The sequence below is a fragment of the Lycorma delicatula genome, chromosome 5 (genome assembly GCF_047948215.1).
Source record: "Lycorma delicatula isolate Av1 chromosome 5, ASM4794821v1, whole genome shotgun sequence".
NCBI classification, from domain to species: domain Eukaryota; kingdom Metazoa; phylum Arthropoda; class Insecta; order Hemiptera; family Fulgoridae; genus Lycorma; species Lycorma delicatula.
This window is the reverse complement of record NC_134459.1, coordinates 133467876-133483674: the sequence shown is the minus strand read 5'-3', so window position 1 is coordinate 133483674 and position 15799 is coordinate 133467876. Positions and strand designations below refer to the sequence as shown.

Sequence of the window (15799 nt, the reverse complement as noted above, 5' to 3'; positions counted from 1 at the left end):
GCATTCCTGCTAATTATATATCCCCTTTCTCAAATGGAATTGAAACTTAAGGATCACTGTTTGAACACCACAGAGGAAATTCAATGTATTACAGAAGCTGCTTAAATATTAGAATCTCCTCTACGTTATTGATGGTAGTAGGTTTGATGATAGTAGTACGCTTACGTTATTGGCAGTGGTGTACTTGTATTGCTGTTCATGGGTTCTATTTTGAAGGAGATTATTAGCCAACTAAAATTCAGAGAGTAAAAAACAAATTAGTTACATGATTAGTAGAGATAATGAGTATACGTAACAAATTGCCAATATCCAGAACAAAGATAAATATGTAAGTGCAAGGCAGTAAAAATCATAACCTGTTATGGTGAAAACATTAAACAAAAAAAATGTTAGAGAAATCAACTTTTAAATATCTTTATATCAAAATAGTAATTATAATACATAATTGATGATTTTTATTTTTACCATACATACAACTAGTCAAACACTAACATAAAATTACATTCTTTCAGTAATTAAAACTAAATTCAGTTTTAAAAATGAAACTTATTTTAAAATTAAATAACACTTACGTAAAAAAAAGTTAATCCTATTAAATTTGTGACTAATACTAAATTTTGAAAAAAATACTGACAAAATACAAGTATTTTTACTAATTCTAATGAATTTTAAGTAATAATTTATTATATAAATTGTTACATCAAGATTTGCCTTTAATAATTACATAATAACAATATTTACATATTAAAAATAAACCATTGTCTTGAAATACTTATAAATAAAGCTAGAATAGGTCAATTATTAATGTAATAATAGATTTATATCACAAAGTTTTGTATACAGAATGGAAATCTTGAGTATTAGAATAAAATAATTGTTGCAAAATAATTTTTACTATTTTAAAATTTAGTAAACCCTATTTAATAAATAAATAGCTTGAAAACTTAAAAATTTTCATATCATCTAACTATAAAAATGGGAGATGGTTTTATCTAAATCGAGAGCAAGTGATTAGACTGACATATTAATAATAATCATTACTACTACTAATCACATTAATAATAAACAAATAGTTTTTTTCTAAATAAATCTTACAAAAAGTAAATGAAAGTTCAAGATTTAAATTTTTTTTTTTTAAATTATGTACAAATTATTTTTACTAGTTCATTATTGTGAATTAATATAAACTTTCTTTACATATTGAACATTTTTACATTAATAATAAACCTATAAGATTAAGAAAAATAAATTTTCATATTTACAGATAAATAAACATAAAAATAGTTAAAACCACAATAAAAAACATTTTTAATTTTATTAAAAACATAGTAAATACAAATTCTAAAACAATATTACTTATATAATTTTTAATTCATTGAAACAATGATTAATAGTTTTTTTTTTTAATTTGAATAATGATAAATTTCAAGTTTTCTTTTTAATAAGAAATTTTAATGGATGAAAGCTAAATTATATTGTTATTCTTCTCAGTTGACTATACTTATTTAATATCTAATTAAAATAAAAAAAAACATTCCATCCACTTATCATAATTTACAAAATAAAGTACTAGCTTGTTTTAGCAGGCTCACAACATTTTTATAACTAATTTAAGAATTTAAACAGTAATTTTTATGAAAAATGAAAATTATTTTGTTTGCCTTTTTAATAAAACTAAATAAAAATGTTTGATTGGTAGCAGTCAGTTTTACTCTCATAAATATTTATTATTCTATTTCTCTTCAAATTGTAAGCAGTTAATATAAATAAAGACTAACAGATTATGATAAAGACAAAGGTGCAGGTGCTCCAAGGTTATACCACTAAATTATGTTCTTTATCTTTTTCATGAAAAGTCATTTTCTCTAAGTAATATTTTTCTTTAATTTAATTTTAAATAAACAATGCTTTCCTTGTTTTATAAATCTTAGTTTAATGCAAGTCCCAGTAATAAATAAAAACTTCATTATGTATGGATTTGGCCAACAATTTTTTTAATTTATTTTATGAGTGTTTGCTTCATTAGTATGTAATCACTATCAAAAAGTAAAACTGAAAAAAGCATTGTTACTTTTAGGTAAGTAGCTTAGCTTGTGACTGACTACAAGAAGAAAGTATGTATAAAGCTATGCTTCTTCTAAAAAAATGTGAGAGCAATGATTCAGCCTCTTGTCCAGGGCGAAAATAATATTGTTAAAGTTTATTGTAAGTAGTTTGAATTACAAGTCACAAAATGGCTCAACAGCCAACAATAGGAGTTGGCTAGTAAGTACTATTTCATTTGCAAAGTCACCAATATTTTAAAAATCTTACATTGAAAACAGTAGCATTCCAATTGGAAGTGGATGGAAAAAATAAAAATAATAATACATATCAAACTGCTGGGAAAAATGCTTAGAATTTACAAAATGAGAAAACAAATAATCATACTATATGATTTTCCAGCTTTGATTATTTACTGTAAAAGAAACTAATTATTTAGTTTAAAGTACATGTAGTTTATTACTGAAACATTCAATATTTGTAAGTACTGTTGTAGAAGCTAATTTTTCCTACTTTCACTGAGCTGTATTCCCATTACATATATTTTTTCATTTGCATTCCATTACAGTATTTAATCATAAAGTAATATCATGTAAAATGTATATTCGAGTCATATATATTTATCAATACTATAGTCATTAAAAAATTATAAAACAATGTTTAATATATTCTCTGAATGGATATGTTTGTAACATAGATCTCACCATGTTTTCTATAGTTGTGATAAAACACTTCATTTTAGTACTTTTGACAGTCATGAACAATTATGATTTTATTTTATTTTAAATAAATAATTTTATTCATTTTAATACTCTAACCACTTTTATTTGTTAATAACATAAAATACATAACCAAAGTTTAAACTAAGTTAAAGATAAATAACATTATTACACAGATTTAAGAATCAAAATATGTATGGAAGAAGAAAAATGCACAGGAGCCATGCCAAAGAAGCTTGCATTTGATATCCATACCCTGAAAAAAAACCAATATTTAATTAAATTCACTATTATGTTAATTCACTAATAGTATTTTATAACTTAAGCTATTTGGCAAAATTTCATGTATATTTCCAGTAAAAAAAATTAACATACTTTTATTACTAGAAAATATATCTATGGTGGGTGGTATAAAGGACTTAAGTCAAAAACTCTGATTTTTCAGGAAAGCAAAAACAAAAATTAATAAAATTCTGCAAAAAAATTATACGATTGAATTTTTTAAAAATAGCTCATTTTGTTATTTATTTTTTTCTTCAATCTGCATATTCACCTGTTATCTATTTTTAATTTTATATCACTTTTCACAATTTATCATTACTAATGTACTGACTTAATTCTTTTGGACCAAACAAATTTTGACTTGCGCCTTTTTTACCAAATTTTCTAATGTTTCCATTGTTAATGGACAATGATCATAAACTTTGTAATAATTGTAGGGTTAGTAAGTAAGATCTACAATTATTCTTTTTCACAATAACATTATAATTATTAGTAAAATAATTTCTTTATTAAAAAATATAGTATTAGACATTAAATTAAACATTAAAACCATAAAAAATACAATATTTAAATTATACATACACATGCAGTTCATGACATCTTGTTTTGAATAATATAAAGAGAAAGACTTATTAAATTTGAATGGAGTACCTTATTATAAAATAAAAACTATAATAAACTTAGATAATTATGATCATAAACTGCAATACTATTATACCTAAGATAACAAAACATTCTGATATCTACTCCAGTAATCATATGTAAATATGCAATAAAATAAACAGACTATTTTTATCCCTCAGCAAAATTTAAACTAATGCCATACATTAAACAACATTACATAAACTGATTTAAATTGAAATATTTAATCATAAAATACTATTCTAACATTCATAACACAAAAAACTTATTAAATTTTAATAGAAAAAATGAAATTAAAAAAATAATTAAATGAATAATCCCATCATAAAGATAATTGGAATTGAAAACCATATTTTTAAAATTACCATACTAGTTTCTCTTAATCGTATCAAAAAACAGTAATCATACTGCTTAAGTATGATAAGAAAAATAAGCTACTTTTATCACTATGGTATAAACAATATTACAGAAAACTAAACGATATGGTTTTATGTTATGGTGAAAACATAATTAATTACACTGATCAACAATGATTTTGTTAAATGAGAGTGAATAACTGAGTATTTTTCATACTGATTTTAAATATGAAATCAGAATTCTTCTATCAGGCTTAGTTTTTTTGTAACTACTATTTTTATTTTCAGGTAGTATTACGCATGAACTCCATAAGCATAGCATTTTTTGAACGTATTTTATTTTATTATTTATCAACTAAATAGCTTTCGTTTAATTATTGCAGTGCCTTAATTGTTGTCACATTGATTAGTAGTAAGTAAGCTCTACAATGTGACATGTAGAGCTTACATTAGTCATCATGTTTATTATTTATACACTAATTAAACTGAACAAGAATGTGACTCATTCTTCCTATTTTCATCTTACTATAAACATATCATCCACTCATTAGTTATTTCTGTCATTATTATATTTACTTATAAAATGTCATGTAGACTAGAGAAATATTTTTAATTCTCATTCAAATGTGAGTTTTCATGTGTGTAACATTCAGTTTTGTAGCTGTCTTTTGTATTTACAGGTAAATGTTGTTCAGGAAAGTGAGTGTAATTCCAATGGTTTGGAGAGAACCGAAGGATCACACCACAGACTGTTATTTTTGTGTAAAAAAGATATCTGGGATAACAACTAAAAGTAGATGTAGCGTTAAATATCTTGGTATTCCCTCTATTATGCAGCCAGTGCCACATAGCCAAGAGATTCCAATATCACCAGAAAAAAATTAGTATTCTGTAATGATGTGGACTCTTTACTGGAAGCTTTGGCACATATGCACCATCCTGACAAATGGCAACTTTTTATTGACTCATGAAAGCTTAGTTTTTTAAAGCAGTTTTATTTCACACTGGAAATAAATACCCATCAATATCATTAGCATATGCTGTTCATATGAAGGAGTCTTATGAAAATATGAAACTTGTATTGAGCAGGATTCAGTATAAGAAATATTTATGGCATATTTGTGGAGATTTGAAAGTAATAGCAGATACACATAATTTCTGTTGCTTTTTGTGCAAGTGGAACATCAGGGATAGGAAAAAACATTATATAAAAGAACAGTGGCCAAAGAGAGAGAGGTACTGACTGTAGGAGAAAAGAATGTTGTTAGTCAGACGTTAGTAAAACCAGAAAAAGTTTACCTTCCACCACTATACATTAAGCTAGGTTTATTCAAAAATTTTGTTAAAGCAATGAATCATAATGGTGCAGGGTTTCAGATTCTAAAAAACAAATTCCCTAATATAAGCGAAAGAAAGAAAGGTAAATTTAAAGAAAGAAAGGTAAAATAAAGAAAGGTATATTTGTTGGACCACAAATAAGAAAACTAACGAGTGATCCGTCATTTGAAGAATGACATTGAGGTTACTGCATGGAAATCACTTCAAAATGTGGTAAACAACTTCCTTGGAAACCATAAGATCAGTAACTACAGAGAAGTTGTGAGTGAACTTCTTCAAAACTACAAAGAACTTGGGTGTAACATGTCACTCAAAATCTACTTTTTATATTCACATTTGGATTTTTTCCCTAACAATCTCTGCACTATTAGTGATGAACACAGAGAATACTTTCACCAGGAGATATCTACAATGGAAATACAATACCAGGGAAAATGGAACCCAAAAATGTTAGCCGACTACTGTTGGAATCCAAAGCGGGATCTACCTACAGCAAATTACAATAGAAAATCTAAAAGAAATAGATTTTACGTGAGTACGAGATGCATATAATGTATTGTCATATTACGTTCACCATACATTGTTTGTTTCAAAAGAAATTTCAATTACAAAAAAATGAGCCCAGTAGAAAAAATCTATTAAAATATATGAAATCAGCAAAAAAAATACTTTAAGAATCAGCCATTCACTCCTCAATTAGCAAACAAAAAATTTAATTTTGTTGATCAGCATTATTAAAATTGCTTCAATAATAATCAAAATACAACAAAAATATACACATACAACATAACAATGTGCTATACAACTAAACAGAGAAAACTAAAAAAAAAAAAATGATTAACTACAGAAATCAAACGAAGAACCAACAAGCAAAATAATATTAAAATAGGAACTATTCATTATCCTTTACATCAAACATAATTCACTATACAAAATAATTGTCTTAAGATGGATATTAACAAACAGTGTAAAAATAAAACAACAAACATAATCATTTGCACAAGATCTTTTATTTTCTTCTGGATGGTCATAATAACTTCTAGCATTTTCAATTTTAAATAGAAGTCGTGGAAAACAGGTGATACTAGAGGAAGAAGATCTACTAAATGTTTTTTTTCTTTTCTACCGAGATTGGAATCATTTCTGAATATCTTTTTTTAAGTTGTGTCTGGTGAATGAATACTTGTATTCTTATCTCAATGACAGAAGCTTACTTGCTTGAACTCAGTTTCATCCAGACATTATTTATAACACAAAATGCCTTCATCCCTAGTATAAGATAGCCACCGGACATTGTGCCATTTATGTGGAGTGCCATCAATGTTTTTATTTCTGTTTACTAAAACTGTTTTCAACAGCCCAGAAAAATAAAAAAATTGGTCTTATGTCATTTCATAAACTGTAAACTGTTTCTTCCTCCCAATGCTCCTGACCAACTGATACCAATCATGTGGATGATATATTGGCATAGAAAGCTGCTTTTTTTTCTTTTCAATTAATCCATAATCAACATCGCACTCCATGTGAGAATGACCATGGACTAAAAATATGTGGTGTGTGACATTAAAATGTGGAAAGTCGGTTTGCTTTCAGAAACATAGCAGATACATGAGAGTTTCCATTCTGCCCACCACAGGTGTCAGAATAAAAGGTAACTTTTTTTTACATTTTTTGAAATTATACTTTAGTGATGGTACACACATGAGGCAGTTTCATTAGCTTCTCTTCCAGCTAAATCCTCATGCCACATGTAATGTGTTGAAGTTCCATTTATGGAATCATGGATTGTTAAATTGAACGTCCACAACAAGTGTTTATAAAATGCAACAGAAGTGTAACAAATGGTAAACACTGCTGTAGGTCAAACATAAAAACCTTCTTTTTTTTCTTTTTTCAATTGATTCTCCTCAATTCATGTGTTTCATCAGCAACTTTTTGGTGCACTCTTAATTCATTTTCAGCTTCTGATTTTACTTTGTCATCTGCAGCTTCACTAGTAGCTTTAATCTTCATTGTTAGTATGTCACATTAGTGGCAAGTGTCAACTTAAAGTTTATTAAAGAACAACTTCAAGTCATGGAATTCTCTCATAAATTTTTCTGCAGATTGGTTTTTCTGTCTTCTCATAATTCAGATCACACATAATTTATAAATTCAAATGAGATGGCAGAAATTTCTTATCATTTACCCTTTGCGAGTAGTAGCTTTCATATGAAGGAAACGATTTTATATGGGATCGTACTTGTTCCAGTTCATCTTCACTTTTTTATTAAATGAAGGATGCTTCCCTCGCTGATCACTTTTAATAATTCCAGATATACTTGAGGATTTGTTTTCTAAAGAGTTTCAAGTAAATTTTTCTTTCTCATCTAGGGTTTTGGTAAAACAGGCCTTGCAAACATTATGTCTTTCTCCTTTGATCTGAAAAAAATATTCATAACTAACATTTCTTGATTTTGAACTTTCAGACTTTCTCTTCTGGCTGTACAATACTTCATTGTTGTTAGCATGCAGCTATAATAGCCACTCTTTTATTGTGGGACCCTAAGCTCCAATATGATGAAAAATAGCAGTGTGAACTTCATCAGTTAAAAACTGATAACATTCATATCTCAATTTTTTAGTGGTTTCAATAATTCTCTTGCATTTATTTCTTTCCCTTTAAAATTAGTATAGGCCTTACCAGTGTGCAAGTTTTGTTTTCTTTCTTCAAAAATTGTCCTTGCTCATAATTTTAATTCTTTTTTATTCTGCTGATCTGATAGCCTCTCTTCATGAACTACAGCATGACTTTGTGAGCAGTTTTGAAGCAGTTTTGCCTCATATCATCAAAAATTGCATTATCAATTTCATTGATAATAATTTTAGACTTTTTTCCTTTTTATTTTGTTCTTGACTTTTATTTTTCATTGTAATTGAAAGAGCAGAATCTTCACTATTATCACTTTCTGGTGAAGAAACATATGTTTCATCTTGATCAGTATCATCTTCCATCTGTTTTAATAAGTATGCATAATCACACTGTATTAAAGAAATGACATCAGAATCATTGCAAATTTCTTCCATATATTTTAAAACTTCTGGATTAATATGTTGTATTGGTGATGTACTTGGTATTGGATGTATCCATGTCTGAAAAGAAGAATAATCTGAAACGTGTAGTTAGGTTATGAGAATTTAGATTATTTGAAATGTCGGCCTCCATGGCGCGAGTGGTAGCATCTCAGCCTTTCATCTGGAGGTCCCGGGTTCAAATCCCGGTCAGGCATGGCATTTTCACACACACTACAAATCATTCATCTCAACCTCTGAAGCAATACATAATGGTAGTCCTGGAGGTTAAAAAAAAAGAAAAAAGTTATTTGAAACATGAGATTAATCATGCTTGTGAGTTGTACAAGCCATTATGTCAGACGAAATTACCACACAGACGGATAACAACTGCTTGGATTAACTGATTATTTTATTTAAAAGTATTTTGTATGTACTTGTACACATGTAATGGCAAAAGGAAATTCTTTGCCAAAAATTGAGTTGGAGAAACAGAAGTACATCAAAATATTTCAATTATGAAGGATAATTCTCAGAATTGTGCTTAACAGTAAAATAACAATTCTAGTTGGTATAAAATGTATTCACATTTTATACCAACTAGAATTAACAAAAACAATTATGCCACTTACCAGTCTTCTTTTTCAATATTGCTTCTTAAAGCCATATTCAATATCTTTCTTGAGCGATCACCCATATTTTATTACTTTAAATGAACAATATATTTTCCTCTTTATCAAAAAAATATCTTAATATCACTTAATCAACATTCACACTTTCTTTACAATATTTTCTAACCTTACAAAAAACAGCTGTGTAATATCAGGAATACAAACACTACTAAATAAATCATCTGATTTTGTATATAAAATGTACTGAATATAAAAATATGTTTTAAAAAAATGTAAAAAAATTACCTTTTTGAACACACCAAAACTAACATGAAACATAGTTAAATAGAATTAAGTTGACTTAAGACTCTTATACTAGCCACACATTGATAGAAAAATCTGGTCAAAAAGAAAGAATTACGCTGACTTTTATACCATCCTGACTACACAATTTTTTCTGATCGAAAAGACACAAGTTAACTTAAGACCATTTTATCAACCAAAAGTTTGAAAAATTAAATTAATTCTTTTGTAACAGTGCTTCTAAAACCACTCATAATAAGAATTAAACCTTAAACCTTTTATTCCATCTGAAAGAGAATTTTTTTTATGCATGTTAGCACTAAAAAAAAGTTTGTTTTTACTTAAGTCCTTTATACCGCCCACTATAGATATGTAAACAGACTATAACCATAGAAAAATATATGGCAATGATGGAAATAAATCCAGAACAAAATCTCATCTTAAACAAAATCATCAGACATGCTAAACTATCATTCACATTTAAAAAATATCATTTACTAAATAATACAAAAAAATATTAATGTATATACTATTCTTACCTTTTACACACTGGTCTTCATCAGCTGTTACTGCAAATCCACGTTTACAAATACATGTTGAATTTGAGCACTCACGTAAGTTTTGTTCTTCAGTGTATTTTGATACAATGCAGTCATATATTTGAGTGCATGTATTACCCAACTCTTAAAAAGTTAAAAAAAAAAAAAATTATCATCTATACCAAATGATTACATTTTCAGTAAAAAAGAATATAAATTTGTTATTGTACAATTTGTTAAATATAAAAATACTCAAATATTTTATTAATATTAATCACCATAACATTTCTCTTTTGATGCTCTTGATTATTTTAACATCATCCATGCATGAGTAGTTGTTAACATTTATACCACAGAAATTGTTAAGATCACTCTCATCCCATGCAGTGGTTAAAATACCAATAGCAGTCATAGATTCCACTCCTCAGACTAGATATATAAATTAAAAACTTCATTCAGGGTAAAATCTAGTTTTAAAGAACAATGGATCAGATTGCCACTAGACCCACAAAATTTATACAAGCAGAAAATTAATAAAAAAAACTTGATAAAATGATAGATTAAAAGAAATGTTTGGAAGTATTTAACATGACAGACACCCAAAGTGTAAAAACCTTCATACATAACACTAAAATGGGTGACCTACTACTAATGATGTAAATCCCATCAGTTTTCTGCTGTATTAGCTCAATCTTAAACAAGTACAGTGACCTTAAATACTTTAATTTCCTAAAATATGAGTAATAAAAAATCTCTTATTTTCAATATGCATTCATTATTGATCCAGGATAAGTTAAGTGTGAACAATAAAGCCATGTGACTGAGGTGCTTAGGAGTTTCCAGTTCTCATTTTCCAATCTGCATTCTAGTGTACTTTTCTGCACTATATAATTAAGATCTTAGAAAGAAAACATTAAAATTAAAAATACACTAAAGTACTGAATTTGGATTGAAAAGTAATTTATAGACTTTTTCTCAATCCATTAAAAATTTTTGTAAGTCTGCCCAAATTATGAAATTGTTAAAAGATTAGTCTCAGCAATATTTGAAACAACATAAAAACAATTAAAACATGTAATTAACATATAAAATATATATATTTATTTTAAACTTTGAACTTACTTATTCAACTTCAAATCTTGATTTGATATTGAATAAGTAAGTTGAGTCAAATATCACTTGAAGAATTTCACTTATGAAAAGGGATGTACTTTTTTTAAACAAAGGTACTAGTGCTTGTAAAAAACCAAATCAAAGTACAATTTTTTATTTAATTTTAAATGCATCAATTTTTTTTCGTAATATTATTTGAAATTCCTTCTTTATTTAAAGAAAAAAAATTAACTTGTCTAGCTGATTTTTTTCTTTACAGGAGTTATTTTGTTTATTATTAATTTTTTTTTAATTTTATAGGTTTTTAAATTTCTAACATTTACAATGTAAATTTTGTATTTTCATGGTTGCTAACTTGCTAACTCATATAATACATATGATTTTATAAGTTTCCTCTCTTTTTCTGTTTAGCCTCCAGAAGTGCCCCATAAGGTATTACTTCAGAGGATGACATGTATGAATGTGAATGAAGTGTAATCTTTTACAATCTCAGGTCAACCATTCCTGAGATATGTCTATATCTGAAATGTGATTTTATAATTCTAAGCTAGTTGTTTGTTTGCTAGATGAATTTTGAGTTTGCGAAGGATTTATTGTTGCGAATTGTATCAATTGTTTATTGTTCAGTTTTTTATTTTATAATGGCTTTCAGAATAAATAATTACAAAAGAATGGTCACAAAATGAAAAGGACTGGATGTAACATAGGTGGAATAAAATATGTATTATTGAATAGACTCCTACTGTATCAAATCCTGAAAATGATCAATCTAATCCAATACATCTTTTAAATGAACTAGTTCCTCATCCTCTACCTTACCAAATTCTAAAGAGAACTTATGTGAATTTAAGATAAATTATGATAGTGATAAAAGTAATTTTGAATACTTTGTTTGAAAGATTCTTGCGAGATATTGCTGTGAATAGGAATTAGAATGGTAAATTTGTTATAAACTAAAACCAATTAATTGGCCTGGTTGCTTAAGTAGATGTTACATCTAAGTGTTGGAACTGAGAAGAATCCATTGAAAATTTAAAACCTGTATATAATCATAATGTAATCGTAATATAATATAAAATGTAAATTTGAGAATTATTTTTTGAATGAAATATATTGGGAAGGATAAAGCAGTTGCAGAGATGTTATGTGATGTCATTAATTTAGTAAATCCTCTGTTTAGATTTGTTAATTATGAAAAGTTGTTAGCAGAGAGTTTATTAAAACTGGTGTAGAAATACCTGTAACAGAAAGTGACACCAGTGTTTGACTCTAATTTTAATGGTTCATGATAGAAAAGAAGCATGGAACATTGACGAATAGCATCAGATTAACAACTTTAACATCAAGGGGAAAGGTTCTTGACAATTAAATTTTGTCAAGATTTTGTAAATGCAAGAATATACTTAATAATGTGCAAGAAACCTCTTATACAGCAAACTATTCTGACAAGTGGTGACAATGTAATTACTGGTGCACTCTCCACTTTCAATCGGGTTACCTTAGTATGATGTTCACTACATACATTACTTTAAGATGGAGACTCTCGGGTATCTACTTTGTAAATGAATCAAAACCTGATGGTAATGAAATAAATATTAAAAAAATGCATCAGCCATGCCTGTAAGAGAATGGCCTCAAGGTTATATACTTTGAAAGCTAAAACATCAGTTCTTACTCAGCATGTGTATGAAATGGTTAACAAATGAAGACATTAATTTCTTACAAAAGTATTAAGGGGTAGCAATAAAAAGACTATGAGAAAAAAATATAGTCAAAATATTTTTATAAATTGGCATTTAATGAGAATGCTGGCAAACACAAACTGTACACAACAGAGCCAGAAAAATGATGGTGCAAATACAAAAGAGCACAGCTGGAAGGAAAGCCAGACCATTGTAAACATTTTCATTATCCAAAGAGAAATATGAATATGATAAAACCTGAATATTTGCCGAGACAAAACTATTGAAAAATGTATGTTCACTAAAACATAAAATCCCAATGAATCAGAATAATTCAATATTGTTTTATTGTTCAATAAAGAATATTTTTGTTGGAATAACAATCAAAGGTTTGAGGTTTATGAGACAGTATCTTAATTGAAGGTAATGCAGGGAAATGTAAAATAATAAATCAAGTTAGGACTAGAATTGAGAAAAATTGAATGAAAGCTATGCAAAAGTTAAATCTTTATCAAGTGTGGGAAAGCAATAATTATTTTAAAGCTTTTCAAAATAAAATCAAAGAGTAAAGGTCATTAGCAGGAAAGAATTAGAAGAAAGATTTGAAAGCATTTTTAAGAATATCCTACTAAACCTTTTTATTCATCAGTTAGGAGGGGGGTTATTAAAGAGAGGAGAAATAGATTATTTTTAATTTCTGTTTTCTGTAAAATCAGTTTTTGTCTACTTAAGTCCCTTTTTCTTAAATTCTATTTAAAATGTTTGTTTGAAATTTTTAGGGTCATTCCTTAGAGGTAGAGTAAATTTTTAATACACACTTTTGCTGATAATTTGATGAGGAGAAAAAAATTCCAACTGGCCTTTTTTTAAGCATTTATTAAAAAATTAGCACAAATCTTCGTGTGAAGAAAAATGAAAAGTATGATAAATTGAAGAAAAAGTTTCTAATACAAAAATTTAAAAAAAGAACCAGTTCAAAATTTTTTAGTGTTTCTTATGAAAAAGGGATGTAAGTGGTTTGCATGGGAAAGCATAGTACATAATTATTTTCTTAAATAACTCTAAATTTAGCTAAGTAAAAATTTGAGATGATCTGTATCTCCTAATATATTGTGTTTTGTTTTAAATCTTGATCAAATAGATATATACACTTCCAAAAAATGTTTTTTCATTAGGCTTTAAAATTGTAGAACAGCATCTCAATAAATTCAAATATGTCATGTAAACATAAGACATAGCTCCATGAACTTAATTATTTTTGTAAGCAGTTACCATGTATTTAATTTTCTACCTATATATATAAATCCTCTGTAATCATGTAAAAAAAAAATTAAAGAGAGTATTGATAAGGATTAATATGAAAAGTTTATTAATTGTATTGTGATAGCAAAAGATTTTTTAGGTTAAGATAATTTGCTTCACAAGAATTATCTATGAACAAAATAAAATATTAAAATAATTATGTGAAAATAACCATTAAAAATGATTCGTTTGATTATTGAAACACTATAGGACCACTACAGAAACCTATAGGAAACACATTATTCTTACTTGACTAATATATGAATAATAGTAATGATTCATATTATTTCACATCTTACTAACATAAGCTGTACTACTATCTAATTATTACTTGAATTATCTCAAAATCAACTCATTTCAATCTTCTTTTTTTCATTACCATCCCTTAAAAAGTTAAGTAACTTTTTACTTAGCTTTTAGTCAATAATTGGGTTATGTTTACTTCTAGGAAAGAAAGGAATTGCCCATATCCCATCTTTAGTGGAGTCTAAGCCTTGAATAATAACTGATTTTGCCATCAGAAAGATTCCTTAAATTTGAATAATTTTCACTAAGTTTATCGAATACTTCATCTGTCCACATATAGATGAAATTAAATGGGCTCAACAAGAACACTTAGTGGAATATGAATGAGTAAGGATTTTAACTGTATCAATAGGTAAAAAAAACCAGGAATAGAATGGAAACCGTCCATTGAAGTCTGTAAACAGTTCTTTTTAAGTATGTTTGTTAAATATCACAATTTTAATAGCATGAGTTACAATTCATAAAAAAAACAACATAGCCAATCTCAAGAATAACAAATACCACTTCAGACTTACTAGAAAATGTAAGATTGAAATTGTTTTCTGTTGACTTCATCCTTAAGCTGAATATACTGTTGCATAGCAGCATGCTTAACACACCTAATGGGATCTTATGTATAAAAACATCTTAGACAAAGAGATTTTGAGCAATACCTCATATATCATAGCCTGACGTGGGACTGATATTATAAAGAAAAAGATAAATGGAAATTTTTTTGTTGTGAAATAATGCATTAACTAGTTACCAGATAGAAAGGTAAATATGAGCATGTTCTTTATTTTTTTAATAAAATTAAAAAAAAAAGAATAATAGATATTTCAGACTTAGTGAAAAGAATATATTTTCTAGTTGTTTTGTACACTCATAATTAGAAAAAAATGTTTAGTATCGAGTTCAATTTAAAATTTGAAAAATTTAAATGGAACTGAGGAAATATGAAATATAGTTTGAAGATAAATATAAAGTTTTTTAGATGCAAGAAGTAAAATTTCTCAATGATAATGAAATCATATTAAATGTTTTAGAGCTTCAGAAACAAAGAGTGAAGTACAATATAAAAATTTAATAAACCTAATACTCCAGTCATTTTCATAAAAATATACACATAATTTCGAGTTAGGAAAACAGTCAATTTTAGAAATCACTTTTAACAAATTGAAATACTACATACTTAAAGATGAAATAAAGAAAATTAATTTAAAATATTAAGATAAAGATTCTGATGAAATGGCACGAGCTAGAATCCAAGCAATGCTTGCGAAGTAAAAACCTATCACATTTCTTCAACCATAATTGTAAACTATTTAACTGAGAGATTATTTGAGCATTTGATCTCATGTAAAAAAATTAATTAATTTCTTCTACACTGGTCTCTATCTTAGTTTGTTAAAAAGGAATAAACAACAGTTCCTGATTACTTAATTGTAAAAATCCAACCCCTAGGGTATGAGATGACATAATGTTCTGGACAAAAATATAATAAATATCTGTAACAACCACATCAAGTTTCAG

At 27.1% G+C, this 15799-nt stretch overlaps 1 protein-coding gene across 1 annotated transcript in view; it reads right to left on the bottom strand.

Annotated features, from left to right (window-relative positions):
- Positions 1-389: 389 nt before the first annotated feature.
- Positions 390-15799, bottom strand: part of LOC142325394 (uncharacterized) — a 39209-nt gene continuing 23799 nt past the window's right edge. The window contains exons 6-7 of the mRNA XM_075367116.1: positions 9885-10028; positions 390-3018 (exon numbers count right to left, since the gene is read on the bottom strand). Coding sequence (XP_075223231.1) covers positions 2948-3018; positions 9885-10028 — 215 coding nt within the window. The 3' untranslated portion in view covers positions 390-2947. The remainder of the gene's footprint in view (positions 3019-9884; positions 10029-15799) is intronic.